Source organism: Lynx rufus, unplaced genomic scaffold (genome assembly GCF_022079265.1).
Source record: "Lynx rufus isolate CCGP_SWC_20201006 ecotype Redwood Valley unplaced genomic scaffold, mLynRuf1.p SCAF_9, whole genome shotgun sequence".
NCBI lineage: Eukaryota > Metazoa > Chordata > Mammalia > Carnivora > Felidae > Lynx > Lynx rufus.
In genome coordinates this window covers 984,166-1,002,246 of record NW_025814897.1, presented here as the reverse complement: position 1 = coordinate 1,002,246, position 18,081 = coordinate 984,166, and the positions used below count along the sequence as shown (strand labels likewise).

The 18,081-nt window shown below is 48.2% G+C and overlaps 1 protein-coding gene across 2 annotated transcripts; it reads right to left on the bottom strand.

Annotated features, from left to right (window-relative positions):
- Positions 1-98: 98 nt before the first annotated feature.
- On the bottom strand, positions 99-17,966 carry LOC124506366 (baculoviral IAP repeat-containing protein 3-like). 2 transcript variants are annotated; one of them, XM_047072414.1, is made up of 9 exons: positions 17,905-17,966; positions 11,653-14,718; positions 11,444-11,543; positions 10,020-10,098; positions 7,100-7,148; positions 4,931-5,173; positions 1,176-1,430; positions 714-755; positions 99-357 (listed from the first exon to the last, which is right to left on the bottom strand). In XM_047072414.1, exons 2-9 carry the CDS (start codon positions 12,563-12,565, stop codon positions 164-166), a joined length of 1,875 nt encoding a protein of 624 aa, XP_046928370.1. In that variant the 5' UTR covers positions 12,566-14,718; positions 17,905-17,966; the 3' UTR covers positions 99-163. The 2 variants fall into 2 exon arrangements, with proteins under 2 accessions (XP_046928370.1, XP_046928369.1); XM_047072413.1 differs by lacking the exon at positions 17,905-17,966 and adding an exon at positions 16,892-17,699.
- Between the last annotated feature and the right edge of the window lie 115 nt (positions 17,967-18,081).

Here is an 18,081-nt window from a genome sequence, read left to right as displayed (position 1 = left end):
TATACGTATGCTTCATATGTGTTAGGTGTATGTTTATATAGAACGGTTTTCAGCTGCAAACAGGTAAAAAAAAAAATCCTCAGGAAACCAAATCAGTATAGAAGTAAAAAACAGAATACGTTTAATCCGTTAGTTATCAAGTTTAAACAGTTTTGGATCCTCTTCAAGACAGAAAGGTCCGGACGGTGCCCTTGATTGGGCCCCTGCAAATGGGGCATTTTCTGAGGGGAGGGGCGCAGTCTTGGCACACCACCAGGTGGCCGCAGGGAATGAACACTACGGACACTTCTCGGTCCAGGCACACTTTGCAGGTTCTTTCCTCCTGCAGCCTCCTCAGCTGCTCTTCCACTGGCAAACCTAACAAGAGAAAAGGATTTTCTTAATGTTTTTTAATTTTATTTTTTGTGAGAGCAAGAGCATACGCACGCGCGGGGAGGGGCAGTGGGGGGGGGGGGAGAGGGAGGGAGGGAGGGAGGGAGGGAGAAAGAGAGAGAATGCCAAGCAGGCAGGCCCCTGTTGGGGGGGCTCGATCCCACAAACCGTGAGCCCGTGACCTGAACCGAAATCAAGAGTCCGATGCTTAACCACCTGAGCCCCCCCAGGCGCCCCGAGAAAAGCATTTTTAATGACAGGAAACTTGCTGCTTCTGCTCCCATGAAAAGCCAAGAAAATAAAACCAATGTTTTCTATTGGTTAAATTAATACTATTTTACCTGAAACATCTTCTGTGGGAACATACTTTAGGTCCTGTTGCACTAAGGGAGAAAAGCAAAAAGCAGTAAAGAAAATGGCACTATAACAAACAACGTTAATATTTATTCACGGAAAACACATCTTTAAACTAACAGCTTAGACTCTGGCCAAATGCTATACATAACTGTCATAACATCAAGGCAATAAAAATCTTTTATCTTTTTGTGCAATTAATAGTTTATAAATTAGACTGAATTATTTTCAATGATCCCAAAGTATTAAGATGAAAGCATATTTTCTTTTTTAAAAACCTGAATTGAATTGAATTTTAGATTCCAGTGCGTTAACAATGCAATATTCGTTTCGGGTGTACGATATAGCGACTCAACACTGATTGATGTACGACACCCAGTGCTTGTCACACGAAGAGCGTATTTTCCATTGGCTTAGAAAGATCCCCCGAATAACCGTGCAGCACTCACCGAAGAAACGCTCGTATAACACGGGGTCCATTTCTAGGAGACAGTTTTTAAATACGGTGACTGCAAAACTTCCCTTCACTAACACAGCATCAATCAGCAATCTTGCTCGCAGAGATGTTTGTGCTTTCTGTGTAATAACACTGTGTTCTTTCTCAGTAATCACTCTGGCAGTTCGGAGACCATCCAGGATGGGGAGTACGGAAGTCAGATGTTGAAAGAGCGCCATTCTGTTCTTCCGGATTAATGACACATCATCTTTGTAAAAAAGAAAACAAACATGTTCCCACTGTGCTCACACACTTCCTTCCACGCCTACACGTAACTGCATGAAAAAGCAACATAATTCGTGATTGGTCAGGCAGCGCAGGTGGCTGGGGTCGGGGCCACCTGCTGCCTGGGCCATCTTGACGATCACTGTGTTAAGCACTTTGCATCACATATTAATTCCTTCCACCTCCATAACAGCTGTCCCAGGGAGGCGCCCTGCCCCCACTTAGCAGACCAGGAACCGGAGGCACCGGGAGGCGAACAAACTGTAAAGGACACACAACTCGCGAAAGTCAAATGCAGGCGGAGGCAGTCTGGAGCCGTGATCTGTGTTCCTGGACATTCTGAACAACTGCTGAGCCTTTAACCAAGTAACATTTAGAACCTGATAAAACTGGAATTCCAATTCAGTCTAGTCAGCTTGGGGAAAGATAAAATCAGGAGATGAAAACAACAGAACGTTTATTTCTCAAATGATCATTCACCCGTAAAATTTCTTCAAAATTCCATTTTAAGATGAAATTTTAATTATTTCCCCAAATTAGACACGATGTTGCCATTACTCAAATCTTTTTTTAGGAAGTGGGGAAAGGCATTAACAGCGTGTTAAAAATTAAATCCTACTGGTCAGGGATACCCTCCTGTCTACAGGATCACCATATTCCCCTTGAAGATCTAGGTTTTGTACCTCTTGGCAAAATACTTTGCATTTCAAAATTCTGCAATTTTATTATCTCCTGGCACTATGATTTATGAACCTAAGTTTAATCGTTATTATACAATTTTGCCATGACCCATAAGGCTCTTTCTATAAAATAACTAATGACAGAAGTGGGGCTATCTAAAAAACTTATGTGGGGGAAATGACTGTTGGATTTTAGAAACGCTGACTCTGTCAAGTAACAGGACACAAAAATAGAATCATTTAATAAAGGATAAAAAATAGTGCTTAGTCAAAAAGTCAAGGCCAGAGATACCCTATTTGAAGAGAGCTGGAGCTCTGGGAAAAAACTGGGAGATGGCCAGGACCGAGATTAGTGTGGGGCACAAAGAAAAGGCTCCACAAGTATGCGTTGAACAGAGGCGCAGGCAAGCCTTCATATGTAAAGAGCAGAAGGAACAAAGAAGTAATGGCCAGAGGGCTATGACTTTGCACCTAATGCACTGGGGTAAATCCTCTGGTAGAGAAGTAGTGATATAATTTGCACCTGGTGTTGAAGTATGTTAGTTTTTCCATCTAACATTTATGTTTCTAATTACATTTTACTTAGACAAATGTAACAAGTTCTCTGAAATTCTCAAGGCTTCTAAAATTGGATAGCTAGTGGTTGAGGAGAAAAGGGCTCATCTGAAACTCACAGACTGCATTCTGGCACATAAGAGGGAAAGACTTGAATAGACCTTTGAAGCATATTATTCTTTGGTTCTGGAAAAATTATCCTAAGTTTACTTACACACCTGTCAAGAAATTACTTACCTACTGCTCTCGGAAAACTATAAAATCATCAGTAACCTGAACGGAGATATTTTCGTTCACTCATTCAAACAGTATTTCTGGGGCACAAACTATGTGCACAGGGTGCTTGCCAGTGTGGACATTAGGGTGTGTGGAGACGCTAAGACATCTTTCTGACGATGTCAATTACTGTATATTGTTGACTGGGGTCATCTGTGCAGACTGTGGATTTTCTTTGAAAGAGACGTAAGTGCTTTATAGCTGGATGCCCTCAGACTTTGAGAAGTGCTCGCTGGTGACTAGCAGCTGTGTCGGAGCAGACCAGCACCAGGTCAGGCAGCCGTATCTCCACTTCACGGTGAAACAGGAACCCTGACGAGGCCAGGCAAAGATGAGCTTGGGCTCTGTCACTGCCGTCCCAGGGGTCTGCAGACTGAATAATGCCTGCTTTGGTAAAGCTAGGATGCCGTCCTGCTAGGATTGGGTACGTCTGTCTAGGTTGGCCCCGAAGACAAAGCCACCGGAGCGGTAGGCTTGTCCAAGCACAGAGCGGACGATCTTACGGTCAATCCTCCTGGGAGGAAACAGATCCCAGATGGCACTACACAAGACAAGGGGTGAACTTTTCTCATTCTGGGCTTTGGGGATACCGGGGGACCTGGGCTTTCGCAAGGGACGTCCCTAGTCATGTGTGTAAAACGGCCACAACTTTGGAGAGATGAACCAGGACAGAAGCTAAGCAGATAGACGCAGGAAGAAGGCCTCAGAGGCACCGAGAGGCCCAAACACTTACAGCCGTCAATGGCCATCTGTGACACAATGCTCTTCTGTTATCCCTACATCTCCAGGAAGAGCTTGTTAAAAGTTGCAGTCTGTTTTCAACCATGTTGAAGACACTTACGGATCTGGTCCATGCTTAGCAAAGGGTGGCAACGGAGAGATTTCTCTTGGTCTAGGCCAGAGGGATGGCAGGGTCCAGAGTCGCCAGATGGGAATGCACATGCTTGGGGGAGGAGAGTTTTGCAAAGGAAGGCTGAGCAGAGATGATACAGTGGCAGACAAGGCTGGCAAGATAACCTGCCCCGGGAGAATGGAAACAGCATCCTAGACCTCCCCTAAACAAAAGACACCCCAAAGGGGAACTAGGTTCCTGTGTGGGCAGGTAGGAAACTTAATCATAACCCATACATTAACGTATGTTATTAATGTTATCATAATGTCATTGGGCAGAGACACACTGTGATGGTAATTTTAAAATACATACTTGCCCCTGATTCTAGGGGGGCATATATGATTACATGTACAGTCAACGACCCAGAGTAAAAATATAAGTTAAGAAAATCCTTTCACTCAGGGCGCCTGGGAGGCACAGTCAGTTAAGTGTCCAACTCTGGATTTCAGCTCAGGTCACGATCTCAAAGATGATGGTCAAAGATGAGCTTGGGCTCTGTTGCTGCCAGCCTGGGGGTGTGCAGGCCTGAATAATTCATGCTAAGCACTGAGGTAGAACCTGCTTCAGATTCTTTGTCTCTCCCTCTCTCTGCCCCTCCCCTGCTTGCATGCACACACACTCTCTCTCAAAACAAATACATGTTCAAAAAGAAAAGAAAATGCTTTCATTCAATATATACATTTTCAATTTACTAATGAGCAATTCAAAAATATTAAAAAAAGTTTTGTTAATGTGTATTTATCTTTGAGAGAGAGAGAGAGAGAGCGAGCATGAGCAGGGGAGAGGCCGAGACAAAGGGAGACACAGAATCCCAAGCAGGCTCCAGGCTCCGAGCTGTCAGCACAGAGCCCGACGCGGGGCCCAAACTCATGAACCACAAGATCATGACCTGAGTCGAAGTCGGATGCTCAGCTGACTGAGCCACCCAGGCGCCTCTCAAGTATATTTTAATGTAAAAATTTCCAGAATTCAAATTCAGAACATTGAACACAAAATCTGATTGGACTATGAGCATACTTTCAGTAACTCAGAGACGTGAGCTCCATACAGAAAGAGACACTGATTACTAAATGCATGTACCTGATTCTTTTTCCTCAGTGGCTCTTTCTTTCTCCTCTTCCCTGATTTCATCTTCTGCATTAAGTAAATCTGATACAATATCACTGACTGTTTTGTAATTCTCCCCGCTCGTCAGGATCTTGCTCTGAACGGTCTGCTTCACCAGGTTTCTACCGAAGCCCATCTCCAAGGCCGCTTTCACCACGGGTGTGTTCATCATGACGGCATCTTCGGAGGAATTTTCTCCAGGCCCAAAATGAACAACTACATAAAATCGAGAATTTGGCACATGTTGGGATAGTCTATATATTTTTGGAATTGAAAGGTATTAGTTTCAAAAACATAAAGTCCAGTAAAATGTAGAGCCATTATTTTGTCTTAACTTTGTTAAACTTAAAATAATGATACACGCGTTCAGTCACGAAGATAAGAATATGGAATATCATATTCCAATACAAAATATGCATTCCCCAGCATAGCTGTGAGTGGGAGAAAGAAACAGAATGTCGAGGATCACCGGCCACCAAACATTCTTTTCTCCCCGTGATGAAGGAACAAAGGAGCTTTCTAAATCCAGTATGTTTCATGCATTTTTCAAAGAGGCACTGTCCTCGCTCACTCCATCGCCGCAGGGCCTCCTACTGAACCTCTCCTGTCTACTTCCTTCCCGGCCCTGCAACCAGAGTGACTGTCACACACAGATCTGACTGTGTCGTACTCCTTCTGAAACTCCATCAACAACTGCTTCGTTCTCACAGACACTCAACTGTGGCTTACAAGACGGCACCCAATCTGGGCCCCGCTCACCTCGCGAGCCTCATCTCTTGCCACTTTCTCATTCACGCTCTACACTCAAGACCAGAAGTCACAGGCTGGTGGCTCTTGGGTCCAAGCCCGCCCGCAGTGCTGACCACTCTTAGCGCTGGCCGGCTTCCTTCATGTAACTGTTCGTGATCCTACTTTTTTCTGGCCATACAGAATTTTGCTCATTTCTTCAAATGTGCCTCCTCTTTTGTGTGGCTTAAGACTTTCATGTATTCTCTCTGCCTAGAATATTCTTGTGCTCCCTTGGTCATCTGGTTAACTCCTACCCTTGCCTTCAGTTCTGTGCTAAGACAAGTACTTCCTCTGGAAAGCCTTTTCTGATCTTGCCAGTTTGGGTGACCCGCCCCTCATGCACCCCCAGAGCCCAGCACGCTTCACTTTTCCCATCATATCCCTTCCCCTGTGTCCTTGTCTGTATCTCTCGCACTATTAGCTCACGAGAATAGGGCGTATGTTTACCCTGTTCTCTATTTTTTTCCTCCGAATAGCAGAATCACAATAAATATTTACTGAAGTGAATTAAACACTAGATAACAGAGTTATCATGTTATAGGAAGAATACGTGAGCAAGCTAATGTCGTGGTGCCCGCGCTCCCACAAGGTCTGAGAACAAGGGTGAGGCTGGATGTAAGCAGTGTGTTAAAACTACAGATAGTCAAGTCCCACCCTTAGATACCATGACTCAATACAGTAGGTTTAATGCAAAGACCAGAAATCTGCAATATGTTTTAAAGAAATTTTTAATGTTTCTTTACTTTGAGAGAAAGAGACAGAGCACAAGCGGGGGAGGGGCAGAGAGCTAGAGACAGAGACCCAGAATCTGAAGCAGGCTCCAGGCTCTGAGCTATCAGCACACACCCCGACGCGGGGCTTGAACTCACCAGCCGAGAGATCATGACCTGAGGCAAAGTCACATGCTCAACGGACCGAGCCACCCAGGTGCTCCATAATCTGCAGTATTTTTTAATGTTCTTCAGGCAAATATGATACACACTGAAGTTTGACAAATACCGACTTAATGAATTTGAGAATGCAGTGCACAGTCCAGATCATACGATGTACATTATTACTATCATCACATTTCAATCACCAGAGTACCAAAAGGTTCTATTTAAATGCAGTAATTAGGGGCACCTGGGTGGCTCAGTCAGTGAAGCGTTTGACTTTGGCTCAGGTCACAATCTCATGGTTTGTGGGTTTGAGCCCCACGTTGGGCTCTGTGCTGACAGCTCAGAACCTGGAGCCTGCTTCGGATTCTGAGTTTCCCTTTCTCTCTGTCCCTCCCCTGCTCACACTCTGTCTCTCAAAAATAAATAAACATTAAAAAAATAATTTAAGTGCAGTAATTATCATCATTATACATACTTGGTGACTCAGCATTTTCATCTTCTGTGTTGTCTGAAGTAGATAACAACTGCAGAAAAAAAAAGTATATAAATTAGGATAGATATAAGTCTTACCCTGTCCGTTATAATATAAATGAGTCAAGAGATCTATTTTATTCAATTTATTGGAAACTGACTAGCTTATAGGCAAATGATTTTTTTACCTCAAAAGCAATATTGCATCTACATTCAAAAGTAATTCTCTATGCCATAAACTATTCTTGATGAAGCCGATACTCATTCATGAAGGCAAGAAAAGGGCTACACCTTCTCAGTGATATGAGACAATCATTGTTTGCCTTTCTTCCCAAACACCTGACATTTCCTGGGTCATCCTTTGGGATAAGTTGGACCCTAGATCAGTTCTACTGACTGTGGCTACAAAGTAACCCTCAAACTATTATATACATTATCTGCTTTTCTAGGAAGATTATTTTCCTCCAGCACTTTGAATATTTCTTGCCATTCCCTCTGGCCTGCCAAGTTTTTGCTGAAAAATCCCCTGCTAGCCTTATGGGGTTTCCATTTATATGCAAATATCTTTTTTTTTTTTAATTGCTTTTAAGATTCTCTTCATCACCACTTTTTTTTTTTTATATGAAGTTTATTGACAAATTGGTTTCCATACAACATCATCACCACTTTTTAATTACTATGTGTCTTGGTGTAGACCTCCTTGGGTTGATTTTATTGGTGGCTCCCTGTGCCTCCTACATCTGGATTTCTGTTTTTCCTCCCCAGAGCAGGGATGTTGTCAGCTGTTATTGCCTCACATACATCTTCTGCCCCCTTTCCTCTCTCTTCTTCTTCGGGGATCCATAGAATACAAATATTGTTATGCTTGATGGAGTCTATTCTCATTTTGCATAACTTTTTTCTCTTTCCTGCTCAGCTTGATAACTTTCCATTCCTCTGCCTTCTAGGTCACTAATTCATTCCTCTGCTTCTTCTGTCCTGCTGTTCATTCCATCACCCAGGTTTTTTTTATTTCATTTAGTGAGCCTTTATCTCTGCTATGTTATTCCTTATCTCTATGTAAGGATCTCACTCATACTTTCCACTATTTTCTCAAGTCCAGTGAGTATCCTTATGATAATTGCTTTAAATTCTCCATCAGACTTATTACTTATCTTTGTTTTGCTTGGGTCTCATACTGTGATTTTTCTCCTGCTCTTCCACTTAGAACATATTCCTCTGTCTCCTCATTTTGTCTAACTGTGTGTCTGTTTCTGTGTGTTAGGAAAGTCAGCTCCATCTCCTGCTCTTGAAAGTAGTGTCCTTATGAAGGAGAGAACCTTCCATGTCCTGCCGTGCTGTCCCCTGTTCCCCAGACCCTGGCCCTTCAGGGGCATGTCCTGTATGTGATGTGCGCCCTCCTGTGGTGGCTGAGCTCCCTCTGCCTTAAGTCCAGTCGTCCGCACAGGGTGTCTTTGCCTGTTGTGGGCAGGGTTTTGTCCCTGGGCTGTTTGTGGGCCAGTCTGGGGCCACCTTGGGTTTGAGTTGAGTCAGAGCAGGGGTTCGCCAGAGATGCAGTAGCACCGGCCTCGTGCTTGTTGCTCCCTGAGAAGTTTGTTGGTGAGCAGGGCCTGCCGTCAGACCAGATGTCTGCCCCCCCACCCGCACCCACTACCGCAGCCAGTTGGGACCGGTGTGTGTGGTTGTCTTCCCCTCCCCCTGGGGCGGGACTCATTTCGGAGTGGCACTGGCCCTCGTCGGGGCTGTTGCGCCCCGCCAGGCTTGCAGCCCCGGTTTGGATGAGCTCCGGCCAAGAGCATGTTGGATGAGATGGATCCACAAAGCGCAAAACGTGGTGTTAGCAAGGTTCATGCCAATCTTCTGGTTGCAGGGGACCCACAGCACGGGGACGGGGGTGGGCCCAGCAGAGGGGGTGGTGTGATTTAAGCAAGTCAGGTAGCAAGTGTAGGCGCTGCCCTGGTTCCCACAGGTGGCCACGTGCTTATGCTGAGGGACAGAGCAAGGAAATGGTGCCTGCCAGCTCCTTGGTTCCTAGAGAAGTCCCTCAGTGAAGTCTGAAAGGAGTAAACACTTCTGCCTCCCACAGGCCCCAAACTGCTGCTTAGTACTCTCAGTCTCCGCGGGCTGTTTGTTGTGCTGTCCAACGGTGGGGACTCAGTTTCCTCTTACCTATTGGCCGTTCCAGAGCTGAGCGTGCCAATTTTTAAAATTCCAGGTTTTTAGTCCTGATGGTTGTAAGAACTCACAAAATTCAGCCCTTCTGGTTTTCAAAGCCAGACGTCACGGGGATTCGTCTTGCCCACGTGGGATCCCTGCTGTGAGGGTCTGTTTCTCTCCCCCCTCTCTGCACCTGTGGCTCCCTCTGTCCCGCAGATGGCCTGCAGTCCACCGAGCTGCCACTGCGTCCCTGCCCTTCCTGCCATCTTCCACGTGGCCTTTTCTCTATATTTAGTTGTAGAGTCTGTGTGGCCAGTCTTCAGGCCGCTTTCTGGGTTACTTACTGATGTGAGTGTTCTCTAGCTGTATCCGGCGTGGACGAGGTGAGCTGAGGGTCCTCCTGCTCCGCCCTCTTCCCAGCAATCTCATTCCAGGAAGAGGAGAAGGACCAGTACAATTCTCATTCTCACATCTTTTCAAGAAAAAACTATAGTAAAACTATTACATGCCAATTTTTTCCCTCAAATAATTTAACTTACTGAAACCTTGTTACAGAAATACTCAGAGCCATACCTTACATATTATTTTTCAGTAGGTCTCTAATTCAGCATCTGTATGCAAAGACTAGCTCTAAGATCATGTTGGGTATTATAAAAAAATGAAACGTATTTTTAAAGCAACTCTTTGTTCGCTAAGTACTCCTCTCTGTGATTAGCAGAAGATAATTTATCTGTTGTTGACCAGTGATTTGTAAAAGCCCCCCATACCTGTTCAAGGAGACAGGGGTGACTGGCTTGAATCTGACTGATGAACTCGTGTCCTTTGATTCGTATCAAATACTCACACCTGAAACACGAACAAAGTTAAGTCTGGGGGGTTGTTTTAACCCCATTATTTGTAGGCAGCTAAGTATTTCCAGGGAACATAAACGCACATATCAGCACTTAACATTCATTTCACACACGGGAAGAGGCAAGATGCCGTAAGTGAGAGACTGCACACAGTGCCTCACCAACGCTGGAGCCCCAAGGCTCACGGGGCTCTCAGTCTCCACTGGGAGCTCCCGGCTGTGCTCTTCAAAATTTCGGAGAACAGAGTCAAAGAGACAGGGAGAAAGTTGTCTAATAAATAATGCTGCTCTCTCATAAACCCTGCACGTTTAAAAGTTAAAAATACACGAAGCAGGACAAGAGAGGAATAATGAGGAAGGTGAACACATTTTCTAACAAGACAGACGGTCCCAAGTCAGCAGTTCCTAGATCACACACACCCACTGTCACCCAAGTATAAAAGGAACCCATATTCACCCTTGTCTTTATATATTCTCAAAGTTCCCGCAATGGAAAGCTAGGAGCACTTCCTAGAAACACCAGAAGTTTGGACCATGAACAATACCATCGGAAGCCTCTTGACTTCAATTTCAAAACAAGACTACAAATAAGCATGGAATAATCAAAAGTAAGTGTAGGAACTGACCAGGAAGTGTTCTGTAGTGATCAAAGGAGGAGAGATGTGTCTATATTGACCCGGATCACCCTATTTAATACTCCAGCCTGCTTGGTGCTTCTGATTTTTCTCACCGTCCTGTTTTCTCTCGTTGTCTGTAGCACTTGCTATCTTCCGACATGCTACGTAATTTGTTAAGTTTTTATGAAGTGTCTGCTTCTCTGGCTGTTAACGTGTGAGACCAAGGATCTTGGGTTTGTTCAACTGAGTATTTTAACCCCCTGGAACACTGCCTGGCAACAGATGATCAATTAACATGAAATGCTGGATAAATGGAAATATGTCCAAGACATGAGGCTAACTGAAAAAAGGTTTCAAAACGGTATACAGAATATCTAACTCACTTAATACTGTATACGTTCATCTACCGATGTACGCATGTTTCAAGAGGTGTCTGGAGGGATAGTCACTAAAATGCTCACTGCGGTCCTCTTTAGATAATGAGGTTTCTGGACTTTTACGTTCTCTTCTCTGTACTTCTCTACGAGGTGTGTACGCAGGAAACCATAAACCTGTATCTTCCGTCAAAACGGTTCAGTTATTTTTCTAAGCAATTCACCCTACATTTATTCACGAGTGCATTTTTGAAAGAAAGACTAAAGCAACAGCCGACTGTCAGGTAAACACAAATAACCCGTCCCGTAACGGTGGCAAACGTTCGCGCGGACGGTTTCCAAACAATCACCTCGGAAACCACTTGGCGTGCTCCACCCACGGGTCGTCTCCTGATCCCCAGCAGCGCAGGCCACCGTCGCAGCAAAAGCATCTGACGTCATCGCTGTGCCCTGAAACGAATTTTGGACCAAGACTCGTGAACACACACAAGGTGCCCACTACGACGAGCCAAGGCACAACACGCGGGCCGTTCTCCCGCGACCGCACGAGGCCCCTCACCCATGTAGTAGAAGCCGGCCGGGGCCAGCTGCTCGGGGAGAACAGGCACGCTGGGGGGCCAGCTGCAGAAGCTTCGGGAGCGGGCCGCGTGCGTCTGCATGCTCCGGTTGGACACGGCGCACCGCAAGGCGTCCTGAAGCCGGCTTTCCGCGAACGGGCAGACGGGGAAGTGTCTCAGGTGCTCTGACAGGGCGTCGTCGTCCGGCTCCCAGTTACTCAGTCTCCCGCCGCAGGCGAAGCAGGCCACCTTGTCCCCAGGGCCCAGGTAGTAAAATCCAGCTCTGGCCAGCTGCTCCGGCAGCGGGAAGGTCAAGGGCCAGCCCTGGAAAGAGTGCAATCTGGCTTCCTCGGCCTCCATCGCACGGTGGTGGGGACTCGTCCTCCGGGGACAGAGACCTTGGTTTGCTCTGAAGGTCACAGGGTTCTGCGGGAAGGTGGCGCAGGAGCGGCTAGGACAGCCCCCGTTTTCCACGCTGGGAGGCGGCAAGAGCCTGGAGCTCGTCCCTGAGGAAGGACAGGCGGGCTGAGAGGGGGCGCCCGAAGCGCTCACCGGACTTAGACTCTGGATGAAGCTGCAGCTGGGGTACAGCCTCCGATGCTTCTCCAGGGGACTGTCCCCCTGCTTCCAGTTGTCCAGCGTCAGGCCGCAGCAGAAGCACCGGACCCTGTCCTTCCGGCCCGTGTAGTAGAACCCGGCCCGGGCCAGGCTCCGCTCCGAGACAGGGGCGCCGGCGGGGAAGGCCGAGAACGTGGACATTCGGTACAGCTCACACGAGTGGTCGTATTTCAGCCCCGACACGGTGCCGCCTTTCAGCAGCTTTGATGACAATGTGCTGTTTGCTCCGATGTTCATGACGAAACGGACGGGGTGGCAAAGGGACCAGCCTTTTTCCGGGGAGGTAGCTTTGTGCATGGCTCTGGACGGTGGTTACTTCGATCACTAGGCGGACACCCAGAACAGGAAGTCTCTTGTCCTTCTTTCCCTCTGTGTATTCAGGGCTTCCGCATGGTGAGACTCTAAGCTCGACGCGGACACGCGGTAGGGGGAGAGTGTGTGCAACTGCACTTTTCCATAATCTTTACACACACAGCGCGAGCACGATGGCACACGGCACCTCGTCGTGGAAATCAAAACCCTGCGCACAAGCGGGGAGCGCTTCAGGTCACCAAGATGCCACTCGGCGTCGGCCACCCCTGCAGGCAGGACAGCGCCTCGGCGGGGGGGCTTCACGGTGCCCGGCTGGCCTGGAGACCAGGCGTGGGGCTCACACTGCCAGCCTGTTTTCGGGGAGGAAACCTATGCCCTGTACGTGCTCCACAGAAAAAAATCCAAACTATGTTTATTTTGCTTTTTTTTAATTATGAAATTTGGTAGCCAGAAGAAAAGAAAAGCGTAAGACCTGCCTGAACAGAAGAAACGAGTACATGGGGGTCATTTCACTGATTGTAGGATGTATCTTTTTAACACCTCTGTTACCAAGAGGTATCTTTCAGCTAACAAATACCGTATTTTAATTAGCAGGGCTTTTATCTCTTGGAACTATATAAAATAATGGTGTGTTTTCCAATTAGTGACATCTTAGATGCGATGGAATACAATCTATCCCAAATCGTGCTCAAATTAAGGAATTTTTCTTCCTAGAATATCTGTAATAGGAACAACAAAACGATCTAGAATTTTCCTACAAATGAAGAGCTGAAGTGGGAACAGAATTGGCTGATGCATCTTAAGTCCTGTTTCAAAATTACCTGAACGACAATTACTTCCCATAGTCAGCAGCTTGGTTACTTAGTCCTAGTGATTCCAGTAGAACTTAGCAAACTGAATACTGTATTTCAAATAAATCCTCAGAGCAGAATGTGTTTGTTCAACTGGTCTTTTTAGGCTCAGCTTCACGCTGTTGAAGGACACTACCAAATCTATTCTGACAATGGATTTGTTTCTTAAAACAGTCAAAAGTCAGAGGGCTGAGTCTGTACACTAAGATGAATAATCGAAGTGTAAAAATGTGGCTTTGGTCAGAAATCCCAAAGACAGCATACCTTGAGCCAGAATTCATCGCAACAAGAAAATAATGAATTTACGTTGTCACAATCCCCTCCTTTTGCCAAACAGAGACCTTGTGAAAGCTCAGAGTTTCTCAATTACGACCAGCTATCGGTAAAAAGTTTCTGTGTCAGTAACATGAACAACAATCTGCAAACGGGTCTTCGTGGCTTCTCTAGCCGTGATTTCTGCGCAGTTTCCTGGGTCCCACAGGTGCTGGGGTTTCCGCTGCAACTTTGGCTCTTTACTTCCAGGTGATATGAGAAACGTAGCTCTGTTCCAGGGATCAGTGATTGTGTCTAAGGTCAGCAGTGGACAAAAATTTTACACATTACTGCAGAAACCCTTCCGGGGCTAGTCACCGTGTCTGCGTAAGTCTGTTCTTTTCCCAAAATGGACCACCCAGCCATCATTCTCACCGTCATCCTTCTCGGAGATAACAGCCCATTCAAACAAGCCGAACTTGAGGCTTTTAACACATGCACATTCAGATACGTGCTTAGATCATTCCTTTACCGATCGTCCATGCTAGTGTGCCACACTCGACACTTGGGGCACCGCAAAGTCTTGTTCTGGACATTTCTTTGTCACCATGGAAGTCTCTTGACCTGTCAGAGGCCTCACCTGCGTGCTTCTCTAACTTAGTAGAGGGGTGAACATTGTTCTAGATAACTGTCGCTCATTTTCAGGTCTGTACCAAACACAAGTTCCTTCTCTCTGTTCTGTTCTGGCTACAATCACTTCCCTTTATATCCACCAGTCAAATTCAAAGACGAGATCATCATGACTTTATAGTTACACCTCATGCCACTAGACTGTATTGTTTAAAATTAACATCCTTTGGGATAATAAAAACTCCAGTTCACACTCAATTTGTTTCTTCATGCACAAAACTACCTCCCGGAGATCAGACTAAGTCCCTTTTAAGGGTGTTAGGCCTCCATTTTGAGATGTTTTGATTTATGGGGAAAAAAATGGAAAAAATCTAGAGGTAGAACACTTTGCCTCTTTTGTAAAACCTGTTTAAAACGAGAAAAAGACAGTTTTAAAAGTCAAATACCTCACAGATATAACACAACGATCTCCCTGTAAACAAGTTCTTCAAGCCAGAGCACTAGTGTTTGCTGATTGGCGACCTTGCCCAACACACGGTGCTGTGTGATGCACTGCAGAGGCCATGAAATCCCAAGTGAAAACCAGAGGGCTCCAGCAGGTGGCCAGCAAGGGCATTATTATGTTCAGCTTTCACAGAATTGGGTCTCGGTATTTTACTCATTTTTTTAACTTTGGATTTTGAAATGAATTCACACATACAGAAAAGTTACAGAAACGGGAGGGTTCCCACATACCCTATGCTCAACTTCTCCAAAGCTACTATCTTACGTGATCGTGGCACAACTGTAGAGGCCGGAAATTAACACGGATACAGTGCTGTTACTTAATGTACTTGCCCTGCTTCATTACTAACACTGTTAAAAGTAAGAGATTTCCCATGACGCTAGATCCCAGGTCCTTGTGAAAACCAGACTGCCAACAGTGGGTGACAAGCGGCCGGCGGGCACACAGCGGCTTCATCTTTCACACAGGGCACACGCCCCGGCCCTCTGATACGGATACATTTGTCCCTGAACTGGGACTGTGGTTTTTCTCACAATACGGTCAGCAAGGCAGTGAGACTGCTCTAATACCTGTGTCTGTCAAAAGTACCAAAAATGCAAGGTGGACAAAGAGAGACAAGTTTGGAGAAAAATGAGAGTCCTGTATTTGTGGAGAAGAAGAATATTCCTACATGTCAAATGCATAAATAGAGTGGGGTTTTGTTTAAAAGAGACACCCCCAGATCTGTTTGCTCTGTCACCTGCCTGGCCTCTATACATCTGAGACTGTGAACTGCTTACACAGGCCTTACGCTGAAGAAGGCACATGCATGCCTGCGGAAACACAGGCAACAGTTGTATGATAAAGTACAAAAAAAATGCCCACCCCAGATGGATTCAAACTCTCTTACCCTCTTCCAGCACGCAGACCCCAAATATGCTGGGGACCCCTGAGCCCTCCCTGCAAGCTTGAGGACCTTCACAGCCCTCCTCCCAGACTGGGGATCCCAATGGCCTCCTCCCAGGCTGGGGACCCTCACGCCTCCTGCCCCAGGCTGGGGGCCCACAGTCTCCTCCCAGGCTGGGGAGCCCAGTGGCCCTCCCCCCAGGATGGGGCCCTCCCCTGTGGCCCTCCCCACAGGCTGGGGACCCTCACGCCTCCCACCCTAGGCTGGGGACTAGCACAGCCACAGCTCTGGTGAGCTAGGCAGCTCCTTGGCCCCTGCAAGTCTGCAAACCTGCAGGGCCCTCCTCAAATTTCTCCTCCACTGGCCCGCATCCTGTTTGCTAGACTGCTGTGCCTTCTGTCAGAGACCTTCACCTCCACAAACCCATGCCTTTCTGCCTCACAACCTACCCGCTGCCTCAGAAATCCTGCTCTCCGCCCCAGTCCCTCACCCCTTCCTCTCTGCGGACCCTTCCCTCGATGTAGCAAGCAAGCTTAAGTCTGTCTCAGTTTCAAAATGAAAACACCAACAAAAATCCTCTCTCGACCCCACTTTCCAATCTGGCGACTACCGCAGACCCCTGGACAATGCAGGGTCAGGGGCACCCACCCCTCTCCCCAGGCTGTTGAAAATCTGAGCGTAACTGCTGACTGCCGAAGACCTTAGTAACACACTACAGTTGACAGGAGCCTTACCGATGGCACTCGACTAATGCATATTTGCATGTTATATGTACTATGCACTGTATTTTTACAATAAAGCCAGCTAGAGAAAAGAAAATGTTAAGAAAACCAAAGGAAAATACATTTACAACGCTGTGCCGTCCTCAGGGGAACCACAGGCACGTAAGGGGACCTGTGCGGTTCAAACCCTGCTGTCAAGGCCCAGGTGGTGCCTGCGTCTCACCTTGTCTTCACCGCCAAGGGCCTCGGGTGAGACCCCCCTGTACAATTACATTCAGCCAGCATCACTTAAAAGTGCTGTCGATATTGTTAACGCCAACGCCTTCTTCCCCACAACCAGTGGAAATTACATTTGGCCCTGGCGCCTCTTAGATATGTCCCAGTCCCCTGGCTACTGTGATGCCACCCTCTGGGGACTCCTGTCTCCTTTCTAGAGGTTCCTTCACAGAATCATCCTCTTCTTACCCTTAGCGTGACGTGGGCAACCTTCCTGATCCCCGGGCTGGTGGCCGTCTCTACCGACTTGGGCGCTTGACAAATGCACAGCTGTGACCCTGGCCCCTTTCTGCCTCCCCGGACTGCGAGCTCCTCCGGATCAGAACCAGGTTTCAGCCCTGGATGGCCCACCCACTGCCGGCATCTGCCGGGCACCGTGCGGAAGGCAGACACGAAGTTCAGAGCGAACGTTAGCAAAGTTGACTGAGCGCCCGGTGATGACAACGCCCTCACGGTCACCGGCACAGCATTAAGAACATCAATTTTACAGTAATGACTCCCAAGTCTGCTCCCCGACGGTTTCATACGAGGGTCTGAAGTGAGGCTTCCTACGTTTCCACTCAGGTGACCGAGACCGGAGGGGTGCCCTTGGGCAAGAAAACGTCCCTGAGCCTGAGTTCCCTCATTGTCCACGGAGATAATAACGGTACCCCTTTCTGGAGACCGTGAGATTTGAGCCCGAAACCACTCACTCAAGGCGTCTACAGGGTCCCGGCACCGACCACCGGGGAAACGACCAGAAATCTACTCTCTGTGCCACCACGTGCGAACATTCCAACAGTCGTTCCCCCGCGGGTTTGAGCAGGACTCGACCGGGGCCTCCCCACCAAGTTGTGGGGCGCCCTGTCCCGCAGCTCACTGGGCATCCACCGAGGCGCGGGGACACCTCCTGGCCCTGGGGTCACCCCGGCCGCGAGGGCCTCCCACCGCACTGGCCCTCCACTGGCTGGCGCGGGGGTGCACACGGCACGAGCTGGGGGGGGGCATCGACCCTCGCCCTCCACCGCACGCCCCGTGAACCCCCCGCCCGCGCGAGGGGAGGTCCGCGCACCGTACACCCTGCCCCGTGGGCCCCTTGCCCGAGGAGAGGCCCGCGCGCGCGCACGCACGCGCGCGCCCGGCGGCCCGTTACCTCCTGCCGCCCCGGGGGAGGTCCGCGCCCGCGCACACACGCCCCCGCGCCCTCGCGGCCCGTCGCGCACCTGCCGCCCCGAGGCCCCGCGCGTGCCGGCCGCGTCGTCGGTGGCCGCCGTCGCCCGGCTCCGGTGCGCGCCGCAGGGCGTCGCCGCCTTTTAGCGCCTGGCGCCGACCCCTCCCCGCCCCCCCGCCCGTCCGTGCGCCCGCGTCCGGCGCAGCGGCCGGTGCTTTCCTCGCGGGAC

Coding starts and splice junctions, on each gene's coding strand:
- LOC124506366 (XM_047072414.1), bottom strand. CDS start 12,565: ATGCACAAAGCTACCTCCCCGGAAAAAGGCTGGTCCCTTTGCCACCCC. Junction 10,099..11,443: donor CACGCCAAGTGGTTTCCGAG/GTGATTGTTTGG, acceptor TTCGTGTTTCAG/GTGTGAGTATTTGATACGAA. Junction 5,174..7,099: donor TGAAAATGCTGAGTCACCAA/GTATGTATAATG, acceptor GATTTTATGTAG/TTGTTCATTTTGGGCCTGGA.